General features: G+C 40.5%; 1 protein-coding gene across 5 annotated transcripts in view; it reads right to left on the bottom strand.

Moving 5' to 3' along the window:
• Window positions 1-18,555, bottom strand: part of LOC129825194 (RAC-alpha serine/threonine-protein kinase-like) — a 73,209-nt gene that overhangs the window by 16,337 nt on the left and 38,317 nt on the right. For all 5 annotated transcript variants that reach the window (XM_055885085.1, XM_055885090.1, XM_055885086.1 and 2 more), the window contains one exon: window positions 9,480-9,667. In XM_055885085.1, coding sequence (XP_055741060.1) covers window positions 9,480-9,525 — 46 coding nt within the window. In that variant the 5' untranslated portion in view covers window positions 9,526-9,667. The remainder of the gene's footprint in view (window positions 1-9,479; window positions 9,668-18,555) is intronic.

Genomic DNA, 18,555 nt, shown 5'->3' with positions numbered 1-18,555 from the left:
ATTGAGCATGTTTGGGATGCTCGGGACCGGCATGCACGACAGCATGTTCCAGTTCCCGTTAATATCTAGCAACTTCGCACAGTCATTGAAGAGGAGTGGGACAACATTCCACAATCAACAGCCTGATTAGCTCTATGCGATGGAGGTGTCATGCTGCATGGGGCAAATGGTGGCCACAGCAGATACTGACTGGTTTTCTGATCCACGCCTAGGGCTGTGGCGGTCATGAAATTGTCAGCCGGTGATTGTCAAGAAAATAACTGCTGGTCTCACGGTAATTGACCGTTAATTAGCATAAAACATGTTTAGCATCTCCTGGCTTCCACGCATATCCTACAAGCCAATGATGCAGACCTTTGGAATATCTACATTTTAAAAAGTCTAATAAATCCATGTAATATAGCCTACATCATCACAATAAACCCATTATTTACGTTAGACAGGTCTAATCAAACATGATATGAAGAAAATGTAGTCTATTTCAGAAGAATAGAATACTCTTAGTGGTCCTTACGTTAGGCTATGCCATATGACTGTGCGCTACACTAGTTTATTTTAACAGACAAGTTTTGCTTAGAATCCCATGGCATTATTTTGAAAAAAAGTGCGCACATGCGGCTATTTGTTGAGCGGTTAACAAAGATACTGGTCCTATATACTTCATTTATAGTTATTTATGCAACTTTGGTTGTGATAAACGGTGGGCAATTTTTGTTTAGATTTTTTATACACTCATGATGGGACTCTAATGACGATTTGAAAAGAAGTCGCAAGCTGCACACACTTCAGTCTCTCATTCACAATTTGATATTCTCGCCAAGCCTCGAATTTCCCGGCGGCATGCCCCTCGTGTGGCCGTAATCCCCCTTAATTAACTTCTTAAGGCTAGGGGGCAATATTCGGAAGTTCGGATGACTGACGTGCCCAAAGTAAACTGCCTGTTACTCATGCCCAGAAGCTAGGATATGCATATAATTCGTAGTATTGGATAGGAAACAATCTGACGTTTCTAAAACTGTTAAAATAATGTTAAATGTTTTAAATAATTTAAAAAAACATTATTTTTTTTAGGTCACCACCCATTGAAATGATTGTCTATGAGGAATTCAAAGAAAATCCTCCCAGATTGCATTAAGGGTAAGGGTTAGAAAGGGTTTCTGGTTTGTTTTTTGAAAAATGAATTAGTAGTTGTAGTTTTTCAAGGTGGCTCTCATTTTGACTGTAGTCTTGTGGCATGCGTGGATGAGGACGCACACCTCGTTATTTATCTCCTGTATTAAACATACAACATTCAGTCTTAAATGTTATTGTTTATTTACACATTAGGGTACCTGAGGGTTGATTAGAAACGTTGTTTGACCTGTTTGGACAAAGTTTATTGGTAACTTTTGGGATTCCTTTGTATGCATGTTGAACTAGTGGAACAGGTGGATTACTGAATCAAACGTTCCAACTAAACTGACTTTTGGGAAATAAAGGACTTTATCGAACAAAACAACCATTTGTTGTGTAGCTGGGACCCTTGGGATTGAAAACAGAGGAAGATCTTCAAAGGTAAGTGATTTATCTTATCGCTATTTGTGACTTGTGACACCTCTGCTGGTTTGGAAAATGTTTTTAATGCTTTTGTATGCGGGGCGCTGTCCTCAGATAAATCGCATGGTATGCTTTCGCCATAAAGCCTTTATAAAATCTGACAAAGCGGCTGGATTAACAAGAAGTTATGCTTTAAATGTTGTATGACACTTATTTTCATGAATGTTTAAATATTACAATTTTTGTATTTTGAATTTCGCGCTCTGCAATTTCACCGGCTGTTGTCGAAGCGCCCCACCTTTCCCAAAAATCCGGGCCTTTTGAGGCCAAAGTGGCCGTTGTGTCCTTGAGCTGAATATAATAAACTAATTATAATTCCCGGCTGCCGTGCTCCGAAGCACCTCTCACTCACATGGCTCTCTGAGATGTAGCCAATGCCCGCTACATGATCGGGTCCTTTACAGTCATTTTAGCTAAGTAGTAGGCTACAAGTGAATGAAGACCGACACTTCGTGGATGCAACTGCGCATGTCCCCCCTTATCGAATTCCGAGGCGCATATTGAAGATGTTAGAACTGTCCACATTTAGCCTACTTTTCGTCAGCCAACAAATTCAGTAGGCTTAACGAACAGCAAAAGCAATAGCCTATGTCAATCTACTATCCCCCATAGTGCAAATGTTGACCTATTCTACTGGTCAACTTGTCCTTCTGTGTAATAAATAAATAAATAATCCAAACACTCTTGGACAGTTGTGGGATGCGATAGATCACAAATGAATACAACTCGCATCAAAAAACTTTTAAAACGCAATGAGGCTGATGGTTTAGCTTAAAATATTTAAACTATTAGGCTATTTTTTCACATTATATGCGCAGCAATGAGCACACGGCGGCAGGCTATAAGCGCAAATGTTCCAAAATGCAATCTATTGGCAGGAAAACTGTTCTTGAAAGTGACAGCAAATGCAATTATCCATGTAATGCTTTATTATAAAGGTGCATTTTTATGGTAAAAATGATCTTCCCCAAACTTAAAACAAGTTTGCCAGTTAGGCTTTACACCGGTTGTAAAGCAGATTAATGTGCTTCATTTTAAAGACCTTATTTGGCAACTTTAGTCGTGATACAAACCTTATCCGAACATAAACCGTGTGGCCACCAGCTGTATTAAGTACTGCAGTGCATCTCCTGGACTGCACCAGATTTGCCAGTTCTTGCTGTGAGATGTTACCTCACTCTTCCATCAAGGCACCTGCAAGTTCCCGGACATTTCTGGGGAGAATGGCCCTAGCTCTCACCTTCCAATCCAACAGGTCCCAGACGTGCTCAATGGGATTGAGATCTGGACTCGTCGCTGGCCACGGCAGAACTCTGACATTCCTGTCTTGCAGGAAATCACACATAGAATGAGCAGTATGGCTGGTGGCATTGTCATGGTGGAAGGTCATGTCAGGATGAGCCTGCAGGAAGGGTACCACATGAGGGAGGAGGATGTCTTCCCCGTAACGCACAGCGTTGAGATTGCAGGCAATGACAACAAACTCAGTCCGATGATGCTGTGACACACCGCCCCAGACCATGACGGACCCGCCACCTCCAAATCGATCCCGCTCCAGAGTACAGGCCTCGATGTAACGCTTATTCCTTCGACGATTAACACGAATCAGACCATCACACCCCGGTGAGACAAAATCACGACTAGTCAGTGAAGAGCACATTTTGCCAGTCCTGTCTGGTCCAGCTACGGTGGGTTTGTGCCCATAGATGACGTTGTTGCCGGTGATGTCTGGTGAGGACCTGCCTTACAACAGGCCTACAAGCCCGCAGTCCGGCCTCTAGTGGACAGTCTGAGCACTGATGGAGGGATTGTGTATTCCTGGTGTAACTCGGGCAGTTATTGCCATCCTGTACCTGTCCCGGTGTGTGATGGTGTGATCCTGTGCAGGTGTTGTTACACGTGGTCTGCCACTGCGAGGACAATCAGCTGTCCCTCTTGTCACCCTGTAGCGCTGTCTTAGGCATCTCACAGTACGGACATTGCAATTTATTGCCCTGGCCACATCTGCAGTCGTCATGCCTTCTTGCAGCATGCCTAAGGCATGTTCCCGCAGATGAGCAGGGACCCTGTATCTTTTTGGTGTTTTTCAGAGTCAGTAAAAAGGCCTCTTTAGTGTCCTAAGTTATCATAACTGTGACCTTAATTGCCTACCGTCTAAGCTGTTAGTGTCTTCACGACAGTTCCACAGGTGCATGTTTATTAATTGTTTATGGTTCATTGAACAAGCATGGGAAACAGTGTTTAAATCCTTTGCAATGAAGATCTGTAAAGTTATTTGGATTTTTACAAATTATCTTTGAAAGACAGGGTCCTGAAAAAGGGACTTATCTTTTTTTGCTGAGTTTATATGCACTGAGCTTGTCTGATCCTTTAAGCAAACTGTTTGATTAAATAATTAAGACAAATGACTAGAGGGAGTCTGACCGCAATTGATTTGATTGCGCTGGACCTGGCTCAGACTTGCTGCGCTGTGTAAAAAAATAAATAAACAGCGAGTGACTGACTATCACCTGTCGTCTCCCTCTCCTCCCTGCTGCAGCGACCACTACAGAACATCAAGTGTGTATTGCACTGCAACATAATTACAACCAAGTCTGACTGAAAAGTTCTTACCGAAATCTCTCATTTGTTCAGAATTTTTTACCTATTTCCTCAACCCTTGCTCTCTTTACTGATGCATGCATGTGACCAATAGGGCCTGATCTATAGCATATCATAATCACATCGATAAATTGGTCATAAACTCTGACCAGCGTAACACGACAGAAAAATGGATTTAGAGGACGTGACAAATAAACTTGAAAACGGGGGAATGTTTACTGGTTGCTCAGGAGGTAAAGGCGTGTGGAATGAATGACTAGTTGTGGAAAATACTGGTGATCAAGAATAAAGTAAGGGGCAAGCGCTGCGTGCATATTATGTGTGACTAACAGGTTCTGTTAGATTACAATATACGTTTTCTGACCATTTGGAACAAAGTACGTTTTTTTTGGTAAAGCCTTTATTACAGCAAAGACTAAAAACAGTCACATTCATTCGTTAAGCAAATTAGAGAAATGGAACGATTTAGGCCTATTTATTGTTTACACTAATTATTCAATCATCCCTTTTATTTAATTAAAACTAAAATGCTTTATTGCATTTCAAATCATAAATGACTAATTTGCTGTGTGATGACATTAACGAATAAATGATTGATATTGTAATGACCTGACTAGATCATAAAAGAACAACTGTCCAGACAGAGGATTGAGTTTACGAATGGACGGTTTATTAAACCAACTTTACACAGGCTACTGTTTGGCCGTAGCCCACGCCAAATAAATGAAAGATAACCCACAAGCCAACCGTGACCTTCTCTTGTGAAGCCCAGACGTAAGAGAGAGAACAAAGGCTAAACCTGGTCTTAACTTCCAATGCTCCATCCCCCTGCCCAACCCCCCTCCACGCCACTCCGCCAACCACCAGGATGCCCGGCATCAGAACATTCCAGGCATTCCCGTGATTGGCAGATAGCAGGTTGACTGACATGTCGGACCCCGCGAACACAACCACCTACTAGCCTAACACAACACACAGCTGTCTGTGCGGGTCGCTACAATATTTAAGAATTGAAATATAAACCGAAGTTGTTTAAGGTATTAAGACTAAATAGGATGCGCTCTTAAGCATACAGCTCAATGGTGGTTATACAAGGCTGCTATACTAAGCCTACTAATGATAATTACATTACTTATTATAATGATAATAATAACAATAAGGAGATCAAGGGAAAAGTGCCATTATTATATATATATAATTTGACCATTTGGAACAGTGTAGACACTAAATAAATAAAAAATACCAGAGGCTGGTCTAACGGAAAAAAAGAAAGTGTGAAGCCTTTATTTCAGCATATCAAAGATTAAAAACAGCAGAATTTGTGTACTTGTTTTGGTTACATGAGTGGTTGTTGTGGTTACATGAGGCCTGGTGCTCATGGAATCAGTAGGCTGTTAAACACTCAAACAGGCAACAGAAGCAGGATGTTATTTCTGTAGATATGATTTATAAAGCCAAGTACATTTAAACAGTTAAGCTATTGATTAAAGACCTAATTAAGTTGGGGTTTCCTCTCTCTCCTCACTTCTACTCCACAATTAAGGCAAGGGCTGTTCTCTCATCTCCTAACTCTTCTGCTGCCTCCGCCCCATTGTTCTCAACACTACTATGCTGGTTAACTTCGCTATTATGCACATGGCAACATGGTCTATGAAAAGGCGCCAATTCAACAGCGCACTGATGTGTTTCAGAACCGCATCCAACGCGGAAGAAAACCCATTTGTAAAATATATATTTTTATTTGTGATGCAACATTGTTCTTACATAATATAACCACATACAATTTCAGTAGCAAATATCTGACTGATGGACTGTGCCATCCCCATGGATCAGTCCACTCAGACATGCAAGAATCGGACAGGTGTCTTGTACACCATGATTATTATTTTTATTGCTACTGCTCGACTAAAGAAATCTCGATCGACCAACAGCCTATCGACCAAACAATCCACCAATCGACTAAAATGGGTCAGGCCTAGTAGAATTGCAAGTGAATCGCTTTAAAACAGCTACATTTAGTCTCTGCGGCCAAGAGGGCCACTAAACTTTCAGTTGGAGGCTGTGCTATTGGACACACCCACTACCCCTCCCCCTACGCTTCCTTTGCCACCACTGTTGAAAATAAATCCTAGGGGAAACACTGCTAAACTAAATTTGTTGTAGGATGTTAGAGTGACAGGTGGGCAAAATCCACCCTGAGCAGAAAGTGCCTGACAGAACCACTCTGCAGCCTTCATAGTTTCCTGTGGGTGATGTCACCATGGTCACGTCAAGAGAGAAAACATCTCCAAATCCCTTGTGGACAAAACAGGCTCCCCGCCACATTAAGCGGCGCAAATCCAGCGCTGGCTGCCTTTTGATCAGGGCCCAGAGCCATTCTGGGTGGGGTCTGTCTGCATAGCTGAACTGGGATGACCCCCAAACTCCTAGCCACGGCGCTACACTGTCCGACTGTCTGACTGGCCAAGGCTGGAGGGAGGGAGGGGGTAGGACTCTCCAGTAAAAACCCAATGGCCTTGCAAACGCCGACCGTCCCGCTTCCACAGTTTGTGTAGTAGGAGTCTTGCTGCTGCCATCCTCAGCCACACCCTAATCCCTGCTCCATTGCGCCGCCTGGCTTTTCCAGAAAGTTGGCCTCTGGTTGAGTTGGGTGTTGTACACAACCCAATAACACCATTTGCTAGAAAATACCATATTGGAGAGTCCGTAAAATATATTACATCCAGTATAGGCTATCACGGAAGATTTCATGTGTGAAAACCATCGTTTTTCATTGTTGCAATCTGGTCGTCCCCGTAGCTAAAGCTGTGTTGAGGCTTAACGGCGTACACTACGGCTGGGCAGTACCGTATATTATGATATACCGGTATTGATGCAGGGACTGGTTTGGGTTTTTACTTTACCTTCTATACCAGTATTTGAATGTTTGGTTTGTTGAATGTGATACACCATGTGTAATGTCAATTTTTATAGTTTACTTCGCTACTTGAGTCATCTCTCTCCGTGCCACGTTCCACAGACCTAGCCACGCCCCCTTGTCACTGAAGGAGAGCATTTGTTGTTCCTCAACCACGAGACACTTGCATTCAGTCTGCATGGTCAATACAGCACATGCAACAATGTTGATGACAACGATGCCGTTTTTACTTTGCTTCTTAATATAAATCCACTAGCGTTCTATGATGACACTATTAGTTCATGTTTCTTACATCAGCAAACAGCTAGTATGTCTTTTCTTAACAACTTGCCCTAAATCTTGTGAGATGCTAATTGTTAGCCGCTAATGCTAATAGCTAGCTAGCTAATAAATGTACTGAGTAAGAGTAAGAGCTAATGTAGCTAGCCAATACAGCCTGATAATACCAGTGATGGTGTAGACCTAAATCAGCTTGTTGTTTGTGCAACAGTATCTTCTAAATCAAAGAGGAATATGCAAAGCAAGAATATGTTAGATACATGAAGTAGCTAAGAGAAAACATGCAATGTAGCCAAAGCTTATAGGGTCCCCTAGGAAACACTTTAGTTCCTACCCTGTCACAATAACTCCTCCCTGGCATTTTAATTCATTGTCATCTCAAACACTGTATTCAATGTACCCACTATTATATTCTAACTATATAATTAGACTATTTTCATGATTCCAACAGTTTTGCTCTAATTAGCAAGTCAAATTGCAATTGCAACATTTGGTTAAAAATAAGTCCTAGATGATTTGTCCATATCATGCAGCCCTACGTGGCAATATGGACATTCTCAATTGAGCAGTGGTGTAAAGTACTTAAGTAAAAATACTTTGAAGTACTACTTAAGTCGTTTTTTTGGTATCTGTACTTTAATTTGGACTACTTTTACTTCACTACATTCCTAAAGAAAATGCTGTACTTTTTACTCCATGCATTTTCCCTGACACCCAAAAGTACACGTTACATTTTGAATGCTTAGCAGGACAGAAAACGATCCAATTCACGCACTTATCAAGAGAACATCCCTGGTCATCTACTACCTCTGATCTGGAGGACTCACTAAACACAAATGCTTTGTTTGTAAATTGTGTGAGTGTGCTCCTGGCTCTCCGTAAATAAAAAATAAAATAAATGGCTTGCTTTAGGAATCTGAAATTATTTATACTTTTACCTTTGATACATTTTATCAATTACATTTACTTTTGATACTTAAGTATATTTAAAACCAAATACTTTTACTCAAGTAGTATTTTACTTGGGTGACTAACTTTTACTGGAGTAATTTTCTATTACTGTATCTTTACTTTTATTCAAGTATGACAGTTTGGTACTCTTTCCAGAGTGCAGGAAATGCAGAAATTATGAAAGTGCTGAAATTTGTTTTAGTTGAAGTTGAATTGAACAGTATAAAACAATCAGAATGGAGAAAGACTTAATGAAATCACTTAGAATGGACGTGTTGCCACTCTAGGATCATTCACTACTCAAAGCAAAATGTACAACTTTCATTATTCAAAAACAAACAAAAAAATATTTTAAATACCGTGATATAATATTTTGGCCATATCGCCCAGCCCTAGCGTGCGCTGGCAACAGTTAGTTAATACAGTGGGGGGGGGGGGGGGGGGGGTCTATTTATTTGTTTATAGAACACGGAAAGGGTCAAAGGTGAAGCAGGTGTGAGTGAAAAACACACCAATTCCAGAAGGGAACGGAAAATATGCACATGGAATGGCCTGGGTCACAGCAGAGACCCAGAGTTCAATCTGCACAAAGACTAATCCAAAACAAGAGAAAGGTTGAAAAACACAGCTTTAAAGTTAAATGGATGTGTGCTCCCCCCCACCCCCAGAAATTGGCAAATGTTTTACACATAAAACATTTCTCATCATCAGCTTTTACAAATGCCCTGATATAACCTCTACTAGTGTGTACACTAACAGGTTTGTTATGAGGATGTATTCACAGGCCTTAGGTGTCAGGAACCACATTTTTATGGACCATAAACATTCATAGGGGCCATAAACATTCTTATAGACCGTAAACATTGCATCACTTGCATTGTAGACCTGGTTATCGGTGAATGGAGCTGAAACAGGAAGCAATCTCAGAAACGTGTGATGCAGGGACGACTTTATATGCCCTTATCTCAAGAGACAACAGGTTGGCTAATTGAAAAGCATGCAAACATAACCAGAAAAAGCTACTACAAAATCTACACTTATTTCATAGCAGGACAGAGGCAACCTCAATGGAAGATTGTGTGATTTCCAAAGCCTTAGGTAAGAGGGTGGTGGAGATCGAGCGTACAGGTATTACCTCGTTTGTGAAGCCATCCCTCCTTCACAATGACTACTTCACCCATGGTGGCCCGTGGAGGAATGGGGGGAGGGGGGGGGGGTTCTGTCCGCTGAGGTGGTCCCACAGAAGGAGGCGTCACTCTCGTCCCCTTCACTCAAATCAGGAGCGGTATAGTGCTGGGAAAGGTTTCAGCCAGCACTCTTTACCTATTGGGAGGTTGAAAGACAGACGGACAAGGAAGAAATGCGTCTTAGTTCAAATCCAGCAAATTATACATTCTTAAGTGCTGCAAGTATTAACAAAGGTAGAGTGAGAGCAACATATAGAGACAAAGAAACAACTACAAGATGGCAATCAGTGCTTATTCCGCAAAAACACCAAGTTACTTACTATACAAAGCAATTACAAAATCACCATTAACAAAATGTTAATACAATGTTAATGTAATTACAGTTTTACAACACATGAAAAACAGCAAATGAAATGTTACATGTTCCTATTTCTGTCTGAACGTCTTGTAGCATCCTCCTGAAGAAGCCTCTGGAATTTTTTAGTATAAGACCCTTACTGTAAATGAAAGCACAGGGACATAGAACTATGCAGACCCTTTAGCAGCTGTCAAATCATTCTACTTTGTTATGGCTAACCCCACTTATCCCTCCATACGTCTCAACAGTGGAAATATTGCTTCATTATCATCCCCTGGATATATATTTTGTGCAATGCCACATGTATCACGTAATGGAATTATAATCAAGATGGTTCCCAGGTTAGGTCAGGTAGTTAACCTGATAGCCCCAGGTGTATGAGTGAAATTTCAGCCTTATATTGGTAGGCCTAATAATTATACTATTGTACCGTAACTACACTATGATCATAATACATATTAGAGCAAAAAAAGAGAAGTTTTTAATATAATTATTTATAAATATCCGTTAGCAAGCATTGTGGGGCTCTATTTGTGCTAATCCTTAGTTTCTGGAAATCCTGCCCCCGACTGCCACCCAATGATATTCAAATAAATTGCACCACTGTTTATCAGGATGCAATGAAAAGGCATGAAAAGAGCTTATGAATGCACTGACAGAAGACATGCATTATAGAGGGGGTAATGCTGGTTCACATTCTGATACTGTATTGTCTTCAACAACAGACAGCATATGCCAAGTGAATTCTAGTGATGGGGGTATCAATACAGTTACATAAAATCGGGATATTATTTTGACAATATCGGAATATTATTTGAGCTAGTAGGCTGTACCACTGCAACAAAACTCCAGTATTTTCCATTAATAGATTGTTTCCCCCATCACTTTAAACTACAATATGTACACTCCGTTCAAAAGTTTGGGGTCACTCAAATATTTCCTTGTTTTTGAAAAAAATGCCACCATCTGTCAAGCATGGTGGAAGCAATGTGATGGTCTGGGGGTGCTTTGGTGGTGGTAAAGTGGGAGATTTGTACAGGGTAAAAGGAATCTTGAAGGAGGAAGGCTATCACTCGATTTGGCAATGCCATGCCCCGTGGACAGCACTTATTTGGAGCCAATTTCCTCCTACAACAGGACAATGACCCAAAGCACAGCTCCAAACTATGCAAGAACTATTTAGGGAAGAAGTAGTCATCTGGTATTCTGTCTATAATGGAGTGGCCAGCACAGTCTCCGGCTCTCAAACCTATTGAGCTGTTGTGGGAGCAGCTTGACCGTATGGTACGTAAGAAGTGCCCATTAAGCCAATCCAACTTTTGGGAGGTGCTTCAGGAAGCATGGGGTGAAATCTCTTAAGATTACCTCAACAAATTGACAACTAGAATGCCAAAATGTCTGCAAGGCTGTAATGGCTGCAGATGGAGGATTCTTTGACGAAAGCAAAGTTTGAAGGACAATTATTATTTATAACCTTGTCAATGTCTTGACTATATTTCCTATTAATTTTACAACTCATTTCATTTATGTCTTCACGGAAAATGTCAAAGTGACCCCAAACTTTTGAACGGTAGTGTAACTTCAAGCGACCCCAACCAAATTCACAATGAAATGTGAGTTATAGAGCTGTCATTATCATTGAAAGCAAGTCTAAGAAGAGGTAGATATGTTCTGTGTGATCCATTTCCATGCTTCCCGTGCTTAAGTTTTGCGTCTTTTACCTTCAGTTTTGTACACCAGCTTCAAACAGCTGAAAATACAAACATATTTCACAGTGGTTTAGATGGTAAAATGATTCTCTACACTACACGTGCTTGTTCTGTCAAACTAGTTGAATTTTAGCAACCAGGAAATGGTGCGATTCCTACATAGTGCATCTTTAAATTAGGGAGAATTTTTTTTCTGCACTTATATTTCCGTGACTGATCAACAAAACAAAAAAGTCTCATGGTTCTCTCATCCATCTGCAGCAGACAGACACATGGTGAGGAATATGTTTGGAACATCAAACTGCAATTAATAATGAGAAATGCAATACATATTGTATTGACACCTAAGTATGGTGATACTATCATATTGTGAGGTCTCTGGCAATTCCCAGCCCTAATACATTCCAGATGTACATCTTTGCAGATAATAAATAACATGTTGTGGTTCCTGAGACGTCAGCAAATGACTTCCAAGTTCCCTCCTCACTGCACTACATTGCACACTCCATCTAGCAGCTACTAACAGTCTTTACTTCGCACCTTAATTGTTTTGATCTACCTATCAAGTATCATTTCGCCTGGAGTAAAAAGGAACAGGTTCCAACAGTGAACTGCTCAGAAGGCCAAAACAAAGACCGGACATTTTTAAACATACATGCTCCTTTGTCGACCATAGCCCACCAGATTATTTGTTTGAGTAAATAACGAGCTGCCAGATACAGTTAACTGCCAAAATAAATGAAAAACATTTGAGTAAACGAGGGATACAAAATACTCTACATGACCAAAAGTATGTAGACACCTGCTCGAACATCTAATTTCAAAATCATGGGCATTAATATGGAGTTAGTCCCCCCTTTTCTGCTGTAACACCCTCCACTCTACTGGGAAGGCTTTCCACTAGATGTAGGAACATTGCTGTGGGGACTTGCTTCCGTTCAGCCACAAGAGAATTAGTGAGATCGGGCACGGATGTTGGGCGATTAGGCCTGGCTCGCAGTCGGCATTCCAATTCATCTCAAAGGTGTTTGATGGGGTTGAGGTCCGGGCTCAGTGCAGGCCAGTCAAGTTCTTCCACACCGATCGACAAAGCATTTCTGTATGGACCTCACTTTGTGCACAAGGGAATTGTCATGCTGAAACAGGAAAGGGCCTTCCCAAAACTGTGGCTGAAATAGCCAAATCCACTAATTTGAAGAGGCGTGTGTGTGTACACAAAAGTTTTTTGTTTTTTGTTTTTTATTGAGGAACAGAGAAAGTACAAGTAAAAGAACAAAAAGGATCTGGCAGTTACAGCGCACATCATTTTTGTAGCCATTTCCTAGTGATCGCCTTTTTACTGGCTGCCAGTAGGATCTTCAAGAGGTACTTTTCTCTATTGTGTAAGTTATCAGGTATTTCACCCAAGTACAAGGAAATTAATGTTTGTTCTGTCAAATCCCATTTCCCCCCCCCCCAATGTTCGATCTTATTTCTCCCCAGTAAGTTTTGATTGCGGAGCAGGACCAAAAGATATGAGAGTGATCCACCCTTGATAGACCGCATTCTCTCCAACAACGGTGTAGGGAGCCAGTCTGTTTTGATTTCAGTTTAGGTGTTATGAAGAAACGTATAACATTCTTCCAACAGGATTCTCTCCATGATCTTGAGTTGGTGGAGCTTTGTTGAGTCTCTAATATGTTCAACCATGTTTCATCAGTTATTTCAATGTCAAGTTCCTCCTCCCATTTCTTTTTAATATAGTTCGTAGATTAATTCTTTGAAGATTGAATACCGAAGTAAAGATTTAAAATATGTTTTTTTGTTACCCCAGGTTGTATGCGTTACTGAATACTTGGATTAATTTTAGAGGTGCTTGAGGTAGGGTTGCACATTTTGGGGAATATTCAGAAATATATGCAAGTGGATATTAATACAATAAATGTAATGTTTTTTTGCATTGATATATTTACCATAGCATATGGAGACAGAAACATAATCCTTTCACCTTATCATAAGTAGACAATTGCAAATGATTAAATCCTTCCAATAGAAATGAAACAATTTAGTTACAAATATAAATTTAATTTAATGAGTTAACTCTTCACATGATTTCACTGAACAACAAAAAGGAATATTGAATAATGCCCAATGATCCATCGCATATCCCAAAAACATCTTCAACATACAAGCTTTGGTTGTCTACCTCTCAGGCTTCCATGTCTTCTCCCTGGACCTCCTCAATGTCCAGCACTTGAACATCAGACTGAGGACTCTTCACTATCACTTTCCAACCTTGTTGAAGATGGCTCGTTTTCAGGCTCAAAAACCCTCCTTTGCCCGGATGGCCACCAATTTTTCAACCCTTGTATTGGTCAGCCTGTTGCATACTTTGGTGTGTGTTCCCAAACAAGGACCAGTTGCGCTCTGAGGCAGCTGATGTTGGTGGGATTTGGAGGATGGAGGCAGGCAACTGGGGAAAGAGCCTCAGATCCACAAAGTCACTTCCACCAGGTGGCTGATGAGATATGCTGGCACGACTGCCATATTGCATCTCCATCCCAAAACCCTTGCTTTGAAGTGTACTTCGCCAGACTGCCAAGAAATATTCCCTCATCTAGGCCAAGGTGGCAAGACACGGTAGTGATGACACCATAGGCCTTGTTGATCTCTGCACCAGACAGGATGCTCTTGCCAGCATACTTGGGGTCCAACACTGTGGGGTGCATGGGCTTCAGGCAGAAGTCTTCACGCTTTTTGATGCATTTTCAGAACTGCAGTTTCCTCTGCTTGGAGCAACCGTGAAGTGGGCAGGGCAGTACGGATTTCTTCTCTTACATCTGCAAGCAGAGTGAACATCAGACAGGATGGCATTGTCTCCCTCAATCCATGTAATGGCTACTGCTATTGGTTTCAGTTTGACTGCTTACCACTCTCTCCCAAAATACATCATCCAGGAGGATCCTCTTGATGGGGCTGTCCATATCGGCAGACTGTGATAAGGCCATTTCTTGGAGAAACTCCTTCCCCTCCAAGTGACTGTCAAACATGACAACACCACCCTAATGGGTGTTGCTGGGTAGCTTCAATGTGGTGCTCTTATTCTTCTCACTTTGCTTGGTGAGGTAGATTGCTGCTATAACTTGATGACTCTTCACATAGCTAACCATTTCCTTGGCTCTCTTGTAGTGTATCCATTGTTTTCAGTGCCATTATGTCCTTGAGGAGCAGATTCAATGCATGAGCAGCACAGCAAATTGGTGTGATCTGAGGGTAGGGCTCCTCCACTTTAGACCAAGCAGCCTTCATGTTCGCAGCATTGTCTGTCACTGGTTCAAATACCTTCTGTGGTCCAAGGTCATTGACGACTGCCTTTAACTCATCTGCAATGTAGAAACCAGTGTGTCTGTTGTCCCTTATGTCTGTGCTCTTGTAGAATACTGGTTGAGGGGTGGCGATGTAGTTAATTACAAATGAGTAGATAAAGCATGTCTGGTTGGAGGGGTGTATGCTGGGCAAAGAACATTCAGAAATCTCTTCCAATACACATCACCTCTGAGCATCAGAGGTGAACCAGTTGCATACACAGCTAGAGCAAAACATTCATTAGCATTTCTCTGATTACATTTCGCCATTGAGTCAAAAAAAATATTGGTTCCAGGAGGACCATGAGCTGTTGTTATCAATAAGAAGTCTGATTCATCATTTTCACCTCGAATAGAAGTAGAGGGTCTTTTGTCAGAGGTTGCTTGTTGTGAGCGCTGAGGTAACTTAATGCACTTGGCCAGATGATTCTGCATCTTCGTTGCATTCTTCACATATGATTTGGCACAGTATTTGCAAATGTACACAGCTTTTCCTTTTACATTAGCTGCAGTGAAATGTCTCCATACATCAGATAGTGCCCGTGGTATTTTCCTGTAAAGATTAGGGGGAAAAACGTTAAAAAATAAAAATACAATTCCATGTACAGATACATAGTTAAGCAGTTTAAATCTAACTCTTTTGTAAGATAAATGTTTTAAAATCAAATCAGGTTAATTAACACTCAGTTAGCAAGCTAAAACCCATATGGGTAGCAGAAATTGTTAACAAGTTAGAAATTATTTAAACACACTTTGCAGTAGGCTACTATTTAATAGTTAAGACAAATCATGTCATATAAAATATATATTCACCCCACCCAGTATTGTAATCAAAACTTACCAGAAAGCATGTAGTCCTTGGCTCGGACAGTGTAGTAGTGTGGGCTCAATAACTTCTGTGTGCAAAATCTTGAGAAATCAGCTGTATATGTGATGGAAGAGTGCACTGTGCATGCAGAGGGTTACAATTCCATTGAATTGGGGATAGTTTAACCAAAATATGCCACAAGAACAAGAATTGCCTTGTGTGTATCCCACAAAAAAAAAGTTGTGTTGTCATGCGTCTGCCTATTTCGTATGAAACCCGTTTGATCCTGATCAATCAATTCTGGGATTACGTCTTCCATTCTTTTGGCTATTATTGATGAATATAGTTTATAATCCGTGTTAAGAATTGCAATTGGTCTATAAGAACTGCATTCCTTATCTTTACCCTCTTTTGGGATTACAGATATGATGGCTTCTCTCCAAGATGGTGGAAAACCCTCCCCTCCCGTAAAGTCCAGTTAAAAAAGGCCTTAAGTATGTGTTAGTTGTTCTCTGAAGGCTTTGAACCATTCTAAAAAGGGAAGCCATCAGTGCCTGGAGACTCGTTTACTTTTAGATATTGCTTTATTAATTTCTTCAGTAGTTATTTCTGAAGTCTATCATTTTGCTCTGCCCCAATTGAGGGTAGATCAAGTGAGTTAAAAAAATAAAATGCTCTATTGTCTGTGCATCTGCATTCTCTGGTTGCTTGTACAGATGTGTAACATGATTCAAATGCATTCTGTATTTCATCCAATTTACATGTAATCTTTGTTTTGCGGTCTTATTTTGAAAATGGTATTCCGTGCTTGTTTCCTGAGTCTCCATGCTAGTAATTTTGTTGCTTTTGAGCCTGTTTCATAATATCGTTGTTTCAGGAATCTGAGCTTTTTCTCTTCTTCACTATAAATCTGGTCAATTTCTTGTTTTACCCTTGAATCTCTTGTAATATGAGGGTCTTTGTAATGACTGGGGCCTTTCTAAGTTGAATGTTTCCTGTAAATTCAGAAGTTTCTGTGCTTTAATCTTTTTCTTGAGAGATGTGGCTATGATCTTTCCTCTAATAACCACCTTAGCTGCATCCTACAATGTAGCAGGAGACACTTCACCGTTATCATTATTCACCAGATAGATGTTAAATTCTGTCTTTATTCATTCCTTGAATGCTGGATCATTCAGCATGCTTGTTTTAAGCCTCCATAAAGTATTTCTTGGTATGCTATCAAAGTAAGGTTAACTCCATTATGATCTTTAATTTCTGACAAACTCTAAATTAACTGAATTTGGGATCAAGATTGCAACTCCCCTTACACCCATTTTGTAAGAAGAAAAAAAAACTATTCCTATATCCCATTTTCTTGAGTTTCTCGTGTTCAGGTGTGGATAAGTGAGTTTCCTGCCAGAATAGTATGTCAACTCTCTCCTGTTTCATCTTTGCTATTACCTTACTTCTCTTGATGGCACTCCCCAGTCCGTTTACATTGAGACTCAGGACCTTAAATTCCCGATGATGCATCGATATAAATTTTTAAAAAACTGTGCACCATAACTGCCTGCTTTAACATGAGCCTAAAATTTAACAAAAAAACAAGAACAATAAAGTAAACCAAAGTGGGAAAATACTTTGGCATTTGGATTCCCATGTCAGAGGACTGTCTCTTGCCTCTGGGGTTTGAGGGGATGAGCCTGTCTGCAGGAGGTGCCCCTCGCTCAGATATAAAAATGCGTAACGCAGTTGCAAACAGAACCGAAAATATTTTGTAATTAACCGACGTGTATAAGCAACAAGTGAAAACTATATAGGTCATGCGTGCATATCATGAATCCTCCCTTTGATATGCCCTTCTGTCACCCCGTTGTCAATGTGTCATTAACCATGAGCTAATAGATATGTTAACTTCTCTAGGGTAGGGTACAGCATTTGGAATTTTGGATGAAATGCATGCCCAAATTAAAACTGCCTGCTTCTCAGGCCCAGAAGATATGATATGCATATAACTGGTAGATTTGGATAGAAAACACTCTAAAGTTTCCAAAACTGTTAAAATAGTGTCTGGGTATAACAGAACTGATTTGGCAGGCGAAAACCTGAGAAATCAATTCAGAAAGTTGTTATTTTTTTGGTTTTGTAGTTTTCTATTCAATGCCATTACAGTATCCATTGACTTAGGACTCAAATTGCAGGTTCTATGCCTTCCACTAGATGTCAACAGTCTTTAGAAATTGTTTCAGGGTTGTATTCTGAAAAATGAAGTAAGAGCAGTCTCAATGAGTCGACCCTAAAGTGTCAGAGCGTTTTCATGCGCGAGACGGAGAGAGTGTGCGTTTCTTGTTTACCTTTTAAATTGACAACGTTATTGTCCGGTTGAAATATTATCGATTATTTAGGCTAAAAACAACCTGAGGATTGAATATAAACATCATTTGACATGTTTCTATGAACTTTACGGATACAAATTTGGATTTTTTTGTCTTCCTGTTTTGACTGCGTTTGAGCCTATGGATTACTGAAGAAAACACGAACAAAACTGAGGTTTTTGGATATAAAGAGACTTGATAGCACAAAAGGAACATGTATTGAGTAAATGAATGTCTGCTGAGTGCAACCATATGAAGATCAAAGGTAAGGGATTCATTTTCTCTCTATTTCTGACTTGTGTAACTGTTCTACTTGGCTGGTTACTGTTTGTAATGAATTGTCTAGTGGGCTATGTTCTCAAATAATCGTAAGGTATGCTTTCGCCGTAAAGCATTTTTAAAATCTGACACCGTGGTTGGATTCACAAGAAGTTAATCTTTAAACCTA

The sequence above is a fragment of the Salvelinus fontinalis genome, chromosome 27 (assembly GCF_029448725.1).
Source record: "Salvelinus fontinalis isolate EN_2023a chromosome 27, ASM2944872v1, whole genome shotgun sequence".
NCBI classification, from domain to species: Eukaryota; Metazoa; Chordata; class Actinopteri; order Salmoniformes; family Salmonidae; genus Salvelinus; species Salvelinus fontinalis.
This window is presented reverse-complemented; position numbering and strand designations above follow the sequence as displayed.